At 33.3% G+C, this 14,597-nt stretch overlaps 1 protein-coding gene across 1 annotated transcript; it reads left to right on the top strand.

Moving 5' to 3' along the window:
* The first annotated feature begins 8,160 nt into the window (after window positions 1-8,160).
* LOC124369540 (BICD family-like cargo adapter 1) lies at window positions 8,161-9,132 on the top strand. The gene has a single exon (XM_046827564.1). It carries the CDS (start codon window positions 8,161-8,163, stop codon window positions 9,130-9,132), a length of 972 nt encoding a protein of 323 aa, XP_046683520.1.
* The last annotated feature ends 5,465 nt before the right edge of the window (window positions 9,133-14,597 follow it).

Here is a 14,597-nt window from a genome sequence, read left to right on the forward strand (position 1 = left end):
AAACCTACTGCCAAAACAGCCAAGCTTATGTAGATATTGTACTCAATATCAAGCTACTGTAATCAATTTATATATATTTTATATTTGGTAGTGTACATTATAAAAAATCCAGGTAAATTAGACTTCAGATCCAATATTTATAACTGAATCAGAATCAGTCTTAATCAGAATCAGTCTTTATTGCTACATAAACGTTTATACATAGCATTGCTATAGAAACAGGTAACATTGTCATAAGTTAATGTATTAATGATACATACACATACACATTCATATATATGCACATCACCATCCACATATACATATAAACATATACACATAAACATACATATAAGAGGTCAAGACAGCGTAACAAATTTATTGTAATCTATGTTAAAATACAATTTTAAAATTCAGGATCCAACAAATACTCATCAATACTATAATAGTTTTTTTTCAACAAAACATCTGTTAGTTTGCTTTTAAATTGATTAAATCTTTATATTTTTTAGGTAACTTATTGTATAGTTTTTTGCCATGTATATTGGAGTTTTTTCTACCAGACACAGTCGATGTATGGGATACCAGGAAACTATAATACCAGGAATCAAAATAATCTAGTAACTGTATTTAACCGTCTTAATAATTTCATTAAAAGTTTTCAATAAATTGATGCCATTGGTTGATAAATGTTCTGGCTTAATTTCCTGAAAGAAACTTCTTAAATGGTTACTGGTTAATCCTTTTTACAGCCTTCAAGAGTTTTTTGCAGTTGGTCAAATTGCTTTTTGAGAATTTGTTTACCCTTTAATGTTATTAGTCTCGATTCTTTACTAGTTGCCTTTTCCTTGTTATTTCAAATCAGTCTATAACATCTCGTTGTTCGTTGTTATTTATTTATTGCTATTGTTAGTTCACTTATAAATATTTTATTAATTATTAAATGAATGACATTGTTTTAAATCTTTTATTCATCATTTAATTGAAGTAACTTATTTTATTTTATTAATGGCATTGTTTCAAAAACTATTTTCACACCTTAACATACATCAAATTATAAAAAAGTATGAATTTTAAATGTAATAGTTTATCTGAAGGTTTCACTGTTTTCATTACCATACCAATTACATTTCCCTTAGTGGCAAAAGTGGCGTAAACTTATAATTACATCTAGTGAATTAATTAAAAAAATTCATAGACCCCCTGTACAAGAAAGTAGCCATGGAAAACTTTTGGGGGTGTCCAGACAACCGATATTTTTCCATAGTGGACAGAGAGTAAAGCCCCATTTTGTTCCTTAAACAGTTCTTGACCCCTTCCTTTGTTGAGAACGATCTTCAGTAATACTGAATTATTTAAATAATAATAATCGTTAACTAAAAAGTGATTGAAAATTTGGGGGTATCCAGACCCCTGTTAGCTATGTTCTTGTCCCTGTAAAGTTTAGTTAAAAATTGTTACTCCTGATGATGTAACAAGGACTGTTAAAAATAAGAACTGATCTGACAGTTTAGATATTTACGATATGTCCAACGAAAACTAGTTTCAAGTTTGAATGATCCTTTTTCATTTTGTATCAATACAACTGTGAATGAGGGAATTTTCCCTAATCGATGTAAAAAAATCCTAGGTTTGTTCAGTTTATAAAAAGCATAAAACATACCAGCCTCTTTCTGGGCATGATATCCATGGCTAATACAGAGATAAAGTCATCATTCTCTGGCAGAAACATATGAAGAAATAACAGCTTTGACTTAGTAAGTTATAGCAACTGATAGAAGAAATATAACAGTGCTCCCAACCAAGAAAATCTAAATAAATATGTGCTACAGCCTGATTCCTTTAAATTTAAAAATAGTGTACATTGTAATCCATTAAAAAGGATGAGATCAGACAAATATAATCTGCAATGTTGTTTGCATAATAAACGGATACTACACTATTATTTATCTAGAGAAAAACACCATGGAACCCAGTAATGGAGCCTTAGTAATTTGTGAGAAATGTATTAATGTTCAAGACTAGGCAGCTAATCACCTCATTTGTGAAGCCAATGGTTGCAAATCCTCCAAACATTGTGACCTTTCCTCCAGTTTCTCAATCACATAGGACAAAAAAGCCGATAAAGTCTCTTGAGCAAAGTGGCCCCTGATAGTAGTGAACCATTGTCAAAATATTGTTTCAAATCAGATAAGGTGATAGTTTATTGAAAAATGTGGAATTCTTTTAGTAATTTTTGAGAAAAGTTAAATCGGCCAATAATAGTCCAATGAGGAATTGTTACTTCCTATAAATACTGGTGCTACCAAAGTAATTCTTATAATCATGGAAAAATATCCTGTCAAAAAGAAGTAAGAATAACTGACTACAAACTCACACCAGTCCTTTTTACACCAATCTAACTAACAGGATACAACGTGCTAAGATATTCTACCTTAAAACATGTAAAATTGATTGGCAACTTCGAGAAGAGGTTCTGTTGACTTGTAACTTTGATTATTTCCCATTATTGTATATAGTTGTTCAGAATATCACACCTGAAGACCATTTGTTACTGTTTACCCTAGATATGTAAGGAAATGTTATTGTTAAAGTTGTTTTATTTATTAAGTTCCAGGCAACTTAATATTTGGTGACTGTGTCAAGATGTTTGTAAAGTAATCGAATTTAGACTTTACTTTTCAGTCTTAACATTTTTACTGTTTGTTAAGCACTGCTACTTTCCATTTAGCATATTGACAAGACGGTGAGTTTCTATTTAGTTAATTAAATAGGAATTCTTTCATATATGATAAAGCAAGAACCTATTTAATACAAGTATATAAACAACTGTATGAAATTATAAACTGTTCCTACCAAGATGATTGGCCATTTCTTATTTATTTTGTAATATGCCTATATAGTTGGATTCAACTAGTTTTTTATATTTAAATACAACTTAAAACAAAATTTTGCATCTTTCCATTTGAATCAGAAGCTACAGTATAATATAAATAATGGTGAGTACGATATATAATTTAACACAACATTAATTAAATATTGCATAAGCTGTTAATTTTAAAACTATCAACATCTGGTGTCCTTACATCCTGAAATGAACTCATTTTAGTATATGAACATTAGTCAAAAACAAGAAGAACCAAGTATTTTGAAATATGAAGTCTCTTCTCCTACAAACCTTAGATGATCCTACAACTCTCGAAATTCTTAGATGACAACAAATGCTTTATAAAACCCAATTTCAGAGATCATAGATTATCACACATTTTGATAACAAAACCAATTTCTGACCGACCTCTTATTTTTCACAATATTACAGAATGTGCTGTAGCACATTTCTGTTGTAGGGTAACTTTATATACGGTTCTCTGTATATCTCCAATTTTCTAAGGTAATTTTGGAAAATTTGTTATATATACTGTATTGTTATTTGTATCATACAACATTTAAACTTTTTAGAATACACTGTGGTGATGCTTTGTTGCATTTGCTCAGTTTTGAGCTGCTTTTAGGAAGTACTAAATTTGAGATATTAAAATATATGTTAGATTCTATTTAATTTTCTTGAGTCCTGGCTTAGTTGTCTCCAAGAACTCCTTTGTTTATACATAGTGATCTCTTCTTTCCGGTGCCTTATATTGAATGAATAGTGAATGATGTAGCTGTGTCTCTATTTTGCTGACACTCCCATGCTCAAAGTCCAGGAACAAGCTACCTGTAGTAAGTTACAAGAGAAGGACATGATGTTTGTCCCACCAGACTTAAGATACATAGGTTCTGTGATCAGAAAATTCTAAGTATAGTTTGATTTTGGATTTTAAGTGTATTTTTGAGCCAAATGGGCTTTTTATTAACGTCATGGCAAAAGTTCTAAGACAATAACAATTTTACCAAAATAGGACTGTATGCTTGAGTATGAATACCCAAATTAACCTAGCTGATGAGCACTCCAGTTAGATGTATGGAATTAAAGGGATTTGTTTCTGAATCCAGGTACAGATGGTTTTAGGATGAGTTGATTGTGTAAACACTAACCAAAGATCAAATAAATTACTTTGATTAAAGAAAATTAAAACTAGACGGATATATTATTTGCGTACATTACACTAAAAAGAATGTATAATAACTTATTTAAGATTTTATGTGTTTTTTATATCAAAATATGCACTTTGCGTTCAATTTGTTTAAACACAATTGAGCAGGGTATCAGCTTATAGGCTACAATTTTCTTCATAAATCCCACCTGTGGAATCTTAATAATTCCTGTATTTAGTCAGTAATGGAATCATTCAACAGTTTCAAACCTTGTCTGAGAGCTTGGTTGGAGAGGCATTCTACAGTCCGCAAGAGGCCATTGAGCAGGAATGTGTGTGGCCAGCAGGACATGCTTCCATTGTTAAATGTAATTATTGTATAGTAATATAAAATGTAAAGTAATACAATATTTTAAGTTTGTATAGCATGCAGAGAAAATTGTAATGTTCTATTGTGTCAAATAATTTGTGTATTCCAAATCACAGGTCCTATGGAAGACTATAAAATGTGTTAATAAGTGTAATATGTTATATCTCACACCTACAGTCAGTGACCCAATAATCATTAAATGATGCTCATGTGTTATGTCAAAACTTGAACAAGAATTGTTCAGCTCTAGGCAACATTATCATTTAAAATAACTTCCAAGAAATATTTAGATTCACTTAACACTAGAAATATATGTACAAGAATTCAACAAACAGCTTGATAAACTTACATTACAATTCATAAGATTAATTATGAAATAAATTTTGATAGTAAAATAAATTTTAATAAATAGTGCAACCATACAATTTTATAAACATCCAATCTTTGAAGAAAAGCTCAAATTAAAACTATAAATTAATTCCTGTGTGAACTTAAAATGAATTTAATTAATATCTCATATGAGAATACAAGTATCACAAATTAAACTTATAAGATTTAGCTGTAAACTAGAAAATAAATTTTCTAGAGTGTAGAGTAAAGAACACTGAAGTGTACACTTGAAGGAGGAGCCTATCCAGACTTGATTTTACAGTAGTTGATCAGGTCTCTTAGAATGCTCATGAATGGTTAATGTCTGAAGGATATCAATAATCATGTTGAGAAACACCTGCATCTGTTTCATTGGACGTTCTATAAAAAATAAATGTTATGTTGTGTAATAAGTAATAAATTTGTTATAGCTATTTTAAACTTGATTCATGAGGGATCGTATTAGATGTGTATATAATCATCTGATATTTGCAGCACTGATATCCATGTGACGTAAAATAATGTTTGGTGGTATTTAGCTTGTCATATGTAGATGGATATCATATTATAATTATTATTTATCTAATCATATAAATGTATGTGTGTGTATATATATTGTATGGTTTTATTATCTTTGTCAGCTACTGTACGTTTATCGTTCATACTAAAGTACAAAGTACTTGCATCAAAAAGAGTAAAGCAAACTATTTGGCATCTAAAAAAGAGAAAGAAGAAATAAAGAATTTGTTTTATTACTGTCCAAGCTATGAAAATCACCTAAACCTCCTGAAAAAATGCGGAAGGAGTAATCGTTGACAATGTGCTCCTTTGTCTGAGAACCTACTCTACAATCATATGATAGATCGAGAGTCATTCCTCATCTGGATTTCTATGCCTTTCATCTGGCCACTCGAGTAAGAAATCAGTTAAAAAAGACACATTTCCTCCAGCAAAGGTCCATACCACCCAATTCATTTGTTGGATTGTAATTAAGAAACTTGTTTCGTCCTTCAAAAAGACCCCAGTTAGCGTTTGGGGAAAAACCTTCTGAGATCAACTAGGAAGTTGTACATAAGGGTTGTTTACAGGACTTATTTTGCCTTAGGCAGGTTCTGCCAGAGGGGCAAGTTAGGTGTAGAAGTGATTTTTTTTTACTGAGCCCTGATTAAGGTCGTCATTTAAATGTCTGAAGGTGCATTCCCTGTGACCCAAGCAAACTTTCATTAGTCTATTGCTTATTGAATTTGAGAACCTCAAAAGGAAAGGGCTTAGAAAAATGTTGTAAAACTTATAAAGAAGGTTCTTTCCTCCACACTGTGTTATAAGCCGGGATAAGATCTATAAATGCAGCTAATAGGTCAATAGCTATCAGCTCACTTTGGATATTTCTATGGTCTTCCCTGTTTGCACAGCATTGCCAGGCTAGTCTCGCTCCTCCATCGTTAACGGTTTTGAAACATCCCACGTTGCCTCAGATTTCCTTTATTTTATTTAACTTGTAGTTTTATTAGCTTATGAGACTTTAATAAATTGCCATTGCGCTTATCACCTTCACAGGGAATAATGTGTGATGTCGCTTTTTGGCTCAGACGACTACTTTGTGGACAGCTTTCTAAGTAGGAACCACGCTTTAAATTTCTTACAGTATTTACTATTTTTCTCTTTGGGCTTTGTCAAGAAAGTTTAGCAGACTGTCAGCAGTTTTTCAGTTAACAGTGTTATTAAACTTGTACGTTCTCACACTCTTGGCTCCACCCCAGTATTTAAGACTCTTGGGATGTTGGACTTTGCAGCAGATAGGACGGGCCTGGAAACCAATTTGAAGTTTTCCATTTTTGGATAAATGAACCTTACACTGATTTCAAATTTGCTTGGAAAAAGTTTCCACTCAGTTTTGGTGAAGTTCTGGCTTGGCATGGGAAAAGATCCTACCAGGGAATTCATGTCCCAAACTGACAAAAATTTATCTGACTATTTAATATTCGGTGGATTCCGAATATTTGCTTTGTTTGTTTCAGGCTAATAGAAATATATCACTATCCTACATGTTATGGATTACATATATGTTATGTATGTTCTGTTACCATATTTACTCACGTGTGCAGATATTTACCTGGAACTACTGTAAGTCCATTTTCACCATAAAACTTGAAGAAAATTAATCTACTCAAGAATCCAAGATAACTATAAGAAACTAACTGTAACACAAGAACTAAACTGCAATCTAATCTCAAGCATTTTTTTTCAATAAAAGAACTTTATCACCAATGAAACCATAATAACAAGCTTATAAACACTACAAGTCAAAAATTGTATTTACACAGTCTAGAATACTTTACTTAAAACCACTGAATAAACTCAAGCCATATGGTGACAACTTTACTGGAAACAGTGCTGACTGTGCTGACAGCGTCACATTCCACACCTGACCTACTGACAGCAGCTTATACAGCTGACAACAATCAACAGACCTGCTTCCCACCTGACCTTAATTCTCTTACAACCTGACGCATGAAAAAACATTAACCACGAGGAATCTGTCAAACCTCGTTATAAAAAACAGTTTTCCATTTTGACATTTAAAAACATTAACACGAGGAGTCTGTCAAACCTCGTTATAAAAAACAGTTTTCCATTTTGACATTTAAAAACATTAACCACAAGGAATCTGTCAAACCTTGTTATAAAAAACAGTTTTCCATTTTTACATTAATCTAATTTTTCTTTTAATCCTACAGTTTTGTGAAAGTTAATAGCATAATTATTATTATTACTTGACAGACATGTTTAGTAGTTTATTGATAGGGTTTAACTTGGTATCATGGTGATGAATTGAGTAGTTGCTAATGATTTCAAGTTTAAAAATTAACGATAGGAAGCAGACAAACCTGGCCTAAAAAACTGTATTTCAATCTATATAAATTAAGGCTAAAAGGCTTAATAAACTGTATTTAAATTCTACAAATTGAAATAGGAATCAAACAATACTGGCATAAAAACTGTATTTGAACTGGAATCAAGCAGTGCCTTGAAGTTGTGGACGCAACAACAGCACATGTGCTCACTGCTAGTAGCACACCAATTACTGAAGGACCTTAATACCTTTATTTATTGGAATTTAAACAATCTGCCCCACCTCTAATCAAGATGGCAACACACAACAATTCTCTATATCAAGTTGGCACTTTAGTCTTTGCCAAAATTAAAGGTTACCCCTACTGGCCACCACAAATAAAAGAAATTACAGAAAACATCAAAACTATGAAATACACAGTTACATATTTTGGGGAAGACACCACCGCCATTATCAGACAAAATGACATATGCCTATACACAGAATACAAGCACATACATGGGAAACAAAAAACCAACAATTTTAAAAACAAAAAATTTAATGAAGCCCTAGTAATGGCGGAGTCTGTCTCACAGGACCTCCCTCAAACTAAACCCCATATAAACAGCAACTCTGAACTTAACCCCTTAAGCAACTCACTCCAAGAACTCGAAAAAAGTCTGACAGAATGTGACACACAGAGTAGCGAGGAAAGCTTGATAGTAGCCGCCAAAATCGGATCCGCTTTACTCCAGGAAAACAACTACTTAAAAAATGAAAATCGTAGACTCCAAGACAAACTGAATAGTCTAGAAGCCAAAGTAGAGGAGTTAGAAAACTGCGAAGGAAAGTATGTCGCACATATGGAAAGGCTCCAAGAAAAGATATCCGAGCTCGAAGCACAGTTGACCAAGGAAAAACTGTATGTGGTTGAAGCACAAACTATTTTTGAGGACCATGACGGGAAACAGATCGAACTTATTAAAGACTATGAAAATAAGATTGAAGAATTAGAGAGTAAAATTATGACATTGCAGCAACAGACACCTGAAAAAACTGACAGGAGGCTCAGGACTACAGGAACTCAAACATTGGCCCCTGACTATCAAACAAATAATACCTTCCCCTCAGTTCTCTTGGAAATCGGACTCTTAAAAAACAGCCATAATGCCATGGAAGAAAAGTTTAAAAGTCTGGAAGCAATAATAAACACCTCCACCCAAACCTCCATAGAAGTCACCCCTCCACCTGCACCACAATCCTTGTCAGTGAACTCAGAGATGCTAATCCTTAAGAGGAGGCAAGACCAACTGGAGCAACAAATATCAGCACTTCTAGACAACACTCACCTTCATCTAAATGAGTCTGGAAGAATCCTACCTACTAACTTTATAGCATCTAAATCTACTCAACAATGTAAACATAAAGATGATCCTCTAGATTCTACCCTGAATAAGTCTACCTCAGGGAACAAAAGGAAATCAGGAGTTAGACGGGACGCAAAGGGAAAGAACCTATTTAGTGTCTCTCCAAGCTCAAAAATATAAAAACCACAACATGTGTAATTTAGAAGGATTTGAGATGTGTAACAATAATGCTAAAGCATCCACAGGACTGAACATTGGTAACACCTTACAGGTGACGTCCGTTTTAGACACACACGTAGTCGCTAAAGCCTCAGTAATAAAGCCTCCGATGAATGCAAGATCACGAACTAAAGATGAGAGTATAGAAGAGTTCTACACCACAAACATTGATTACTACATTTCGATCATGACAAACAATCAATTGCCGAATGCTGATTGCATTGAGTCTAATTCATTCACGTTCAATTCCCGGCCTCCTATAAGCCAACAATCTCCATCTGAATCAGGCCAGCGGAGCCCACCACAAGCAGAAGATGAACAGGACAAATATTTTTTAGACAAGACCGGCCTCAGCAATTTCAAAATGAAAACAGCTTTACCATACCCCAATTGAACAAGGAACACTTAAAAATTGTACACCAAAACGTTGACAGGCTCAACAACAAAATTGACATAATAACTCATCTTCTTCAACGACTTGAGCCTGATATTCTAATCCTCACTGAGCATGGTCTGAGCAATGACCAGCTGCACAATACTAACCTGACTGATTATACTTTGATTGCTGATTTCTGTCGGCAGTTTCATAAAAAAGGAGGTGTGGGTATTTTCTGCAAAAACTCACTAATAACTCTAATTGATCCAATCTCTATTGAAGTGAAGAGTGTAGAGATGGTTTGTGAAATGGCCCTTATAAGAATAAAACTTCAGGATCGGTGTCTGTACATTGCAGGTATTTATAGAAACCAAGGCAACCTAGAGGAATCCCTTGAGATTATATCCCAATGCATACAAGTGGTGCCGATATGGAGGTGTCCGATAATTGTTATGGGGGACATCAACATAGACTGCCTAAACGTTAACAGAGACAACATGCTGTTGGAGGATATAATGAGAAGCTGTGGTATGTTCAGAATTTCTCTTCCATAACACCTTTTTCACAATCATCAATAGATTGTGTGTGTACTAATGTAGAAGATGAAACAATAACAGTGGAAGTTTTGGATGAGGGGATCTCTGACCATACGGCACAGCTCTGTACGCTACACCACCAGCAGGTAAAACCAACAGCCCAGATGACTGAAAAACGACAATTTTCTGAAAGGAACATGAGGGACATTAAAATAAAACTACAACAAGAATCATGGGAAGATCTGATTACTGCTATAGATGCAGACACAGCCTACAATTTGTTTAGTAACACCTTGGGAATGATAATAAATTCTGCTTGCCCACTAAAAAAATCTAGAGTAAAAGGAAAAAGGAGAAATAAAATAACAGATGCTGAGGCTGAAAGACTACATAAAGTTTTTTTACAAGCACAGATTGTATACAACACTACTGGTCAATTGATTCATAAGCAAGACACTGCCTCTAAAAAGAAAGCCTATGATTTAAGACTTAAAGAGTTAAGGCGTAAAGAAGTAACAGACAAAATTCTTCATGCAGAAAATAAGTCAAAGGCCTTATGGGCAGTAGTAAATAATGAAAGGAAAACAAAAATATCACATAGTCCGAAGGAATTAATGGATCCGGTATTAGGGAAAATTACTGACTCTACCCAGATCGCTGATTACCTAAATTCTAGGTTTGTTACAGCGGCAGACAAGGCTCTAGAGGCTAATCCAAAACCACCCCTACTTGTACCTGCTCAGAATAATGTTCCACCCTTAACACTCTTTCCTACCACTTTCAGACGAAGTAATAAAGATCATATCTTCTTTAAAAACAAAATGTTCTTATGGAATTGACTTGGTATCTTCGAAGCTGCTGAAATTTTGTGTAATGGAACTGACGGACCCAATAACTCTACTGATAAACCGATCATTCGCAGAAGGGAGGTTTCCAACAAGGCTTAAATTGGCGAAGGTTATTCCCCTTTTCAAGCAGGGTAGCACCTCTGATGCTAGTAATTATCGACCAATATCGCTGATATCAACAATATCTAAAGTTTTTGAAAAGGTGGCCCTGACTCGTCTTGTTACTCACCTCCTGGAAAATAATTTACTAACTAGTCAGCAACATGGTTTTATCAAAGGACGTTCTACATCAACCGCTATAGTTAGTCTAATAGAACACATTATTGATCAACTTGAAAATGGCAATACCTGTGCATCTGTTTTATTAGACTTTAGTAAAGCATTTGACAGCCTTGATCATAAACAACTCCTAACAAAACTGAAAGCTCTTGGAATTTCTGGAATTTCAGCGAGTTGGTTTGACAGCTATTTGACTGATAGACAACAACTTGTTCAGCTGGTTCATTCGGACAATGGTATGACTCGTTCGGTGAGATCTAGCCTGCTAACAAACTCGAGAGGCGTACCTCAAGGCTCTGTATTGGGGCCTGTTTTATTTGTACTTTTTACAAATGACCTGCCTAAGTATCTGCAAGAATTTGCTACCACTATTATGTACGCGGATGATACTGTGCTTTTATTAAGTAACAAGGAAACAGAGCCACTTGAAGTGTCAACGTACATAGCACTGAATGTAGCCACTCAGTACTGCCATCAGAAAAGCCTGGTACTAAATGAAACAAAATCGCAACATTTAATAATGGGAAGACGAAAGCTTGAAGCGGGAACTCTACCTAACATAGATAGAGTAGAAGCTGCCAAGTATCTAGGTGTTATAATTGACACAAGTCTTAATTGGACCTCTCATGTTGACAGTCTCTGCAGGAAGCTAAGTTCTGGACTTTATGTAATCCGAAGAATAAAGACAATTAGTGATGTGCAGACGGTAAAAACTGCTTATTATGCACTTTTTGAAACACATCTTCGGTATGGTATTTTATTTTGGGGTATATCTAGTTCGTCAAATATACAAAGAACCCTAATCTTACAAAAGAAGTGCATACGAACACTAGCTGGGTTGCAGTCTAGAGACAGTTGTAGAGCTGCTTTTGTTGATCACTCAATTCTAACTGTAGTATCACTCTATATACTCAGTGTAATAACTTATGCCCATGAGAATAACTTCACCCGTGGCCGTGACGTACACCAACACAACACTCACTATGCTGCAGACTTCGCTCTTCCCCAACCATTCTGCTCAATTTGAAGAAAAGCCATCCTATATGGGAGCGAAGTTGTTCAACTGCCTGCCTGCTGACATCAAGTCCCAAGAAAACATAAAGAAAACATTAAAGACCTGGCTGTTGAAACACCCATTCTATTCCATAAATGAATTTTTATCTTGGAGAACTTTTGACATAAACATGTAATAATATTGACACAACTAATATTTGTTCTTATAATGTGATGTTATATTTTTGACGCTAATGCCATTCTCTATGATTGTTGCAAATAAAGTACATTGTCTATTGTCTATTGTTTAACATGTGTTGCACACCATTAACAGTGGGTGGCCACTTTTACAAGTTTATATAATGGGATATTTCTTCTTGAACTGTCATTTTTATGACCTTAAATGTGTATTTCTTAAAATGCGCAGATATCAACATTATTTTTAAGAGCAATTTCGTTATACACTCACATTTGGATTTACTTATTTAAAGCTCTGAGTTAAAATAAAAATTATTTTACACTGAACCTATACCTAAATGTTTGTTATACTACTAACTTTTAAACACTTATAATAAAATCCATGAGACCTGAAATAATGTTTGACGGCACTCAAGTGTTTTGTGTAGGTAGATATTATATTTTGAGATTGGTAACACAGATCATAAAATCTATGTGACATAAAATAATGTTGGTGGGAATCCACTGTCATATATAGTGTTAAGTTTCTTTTTCTAAATATCTTTCATACAATTTAATTTTGTGCAATACAATATTATTGAAATGGTATATTACATTACATAATCAGCACAATAAAAACAGTTACAAAAGTTAAATGAGTTTTTCAAATCCTACTTTTGAGTATTGAGTACAAGTAGGTAAAATAATCTTAAATTTATTGTAAACAAGTACATTCACTTTATTGTAATGCAATTTAAATTTGTACAATTACATGCTTAATACAAAATATAGCCTGAAATATTACCATAATATATTGGAGACATTTTTGTTACAGGAATTCTAAAATTCCCTAATTTGATAAGTTAAACATTTTATAAGAAAATTAGTTAGAAAAAGAAAAAAAAGAACCAAAGGTATTTGGCAATGTTATATAGTAACTCTTAAATAAGAGAATGAGGAATGACTGATGTAACAGTCTAATAATATTTTAATCTGGTGTAAGCTAAGCGAAATATTTAGTTAGAACTTAGTTATACAACATGTTTTAACAGTGTAGAAGTAAAAGTGTCAAAATTATGTTAAATATCTGTTTTAAAATTCACACATTTTAAATTATATCTAATCACATAATGATATAAGTACTTTTTTCTCTCTCTGACACTGTAGTTACTTTCAACTGTGCTATTACAATTATGCTTTGGCGACAACAAACAATAGTGTTTTAAAACTTTGGGAGCTGTATTTATTGCAGTTTCAAATTCTCTTGATGGCTTAATATACACTTTATCTCACAATTGTTTGATAGTCAGCAAATGGACAACTGCATTTTACTTTTACCATTAATAATGGTAATTTGTTTCTCATGATTTTAAACGAACGTTAGATTAAATCTTTTTTGTAAACATATTTACATACATTTTGTGCAAGGCTCCCAATCTACCATTGTCTTGAGACAGTTCCAGTTTAAGTAAAACACACACATCAGGTGAAAGAATGGTACAATGGTGAGAATAGAATAGTTAAATGCGCTGTGTATGAGGGTTTGAAGGTCAAGAAAATAGTTAGTGATGTGTTACAAAAAATATCTGTTCCATTTTCAAATTTGAAAGAAGTTGATTTAAAAGTAAAAATCCTGATCAATAACATCTTGACCACAAATACCTGGATATATATATATATATATATATATATATATATATATATATATATATATATATATATATTGCTGATTAAGGTAAAAACATTTTATAATTTTTAACTATTACAATACATTATAACGAAAGACCATTTGCAAAACTTAACTGGTTTATATTATATTTTTAATTTTTTGCTAATGGAGTGGGGCAAATAAAGTTTGCTGACAATATGAAATTCAGTTGCTTATAAGATATGTATTTTGTGTACCCACTAGTAGATCTCAATAATAAGATCTTTGAATTTCTTAGACCTTAGTAAGGCCTTTAATGTGGTCAACCATGACATATTGTTACACAAACTACAGCATTATGGAGTCAGGGGAATTGCTTATGATTGGATATCGTCTTTCCTTTTGGGTCGCACTCAGTTGGTAGTTACCTTTTGTTCATTTGCCGATGATACCTCACTCAGCCTTTCTCGTAGGAACCGAGAATGTCTTGAAATAGATGCATTCATTCAGGGTGGTTCCCTTTTGCCATGGCTAGAGGATAATCTTCTTGCAGTCAATACAACAAAAAC

The sequence above is a fragment of the Homalodisca vitripennis genome, chromosome X, assembly GCF_021130785.1.
Source record: "Homalodisca vitripennis isolate AUS2020 chromosome X, UT_GWSS_2.1, whole genome shotgun sequence".
Lineage (NCBI taxonomy): Eukaryota > Metazoa > Arthropoda > Insecta > Hemiptera > Cicadellidae > Homalodisca > Homalodisca vitripennis.

Excerpts from the sequence above, each read along its gene's own strand:
- LOC124369540 (XM_046827564.1), top strand. The coding sequence starts at position 8,161 with ATGGCGGAGTCTGTCTCACAGGACCTCCCTCAAACTAAACCCCATATA.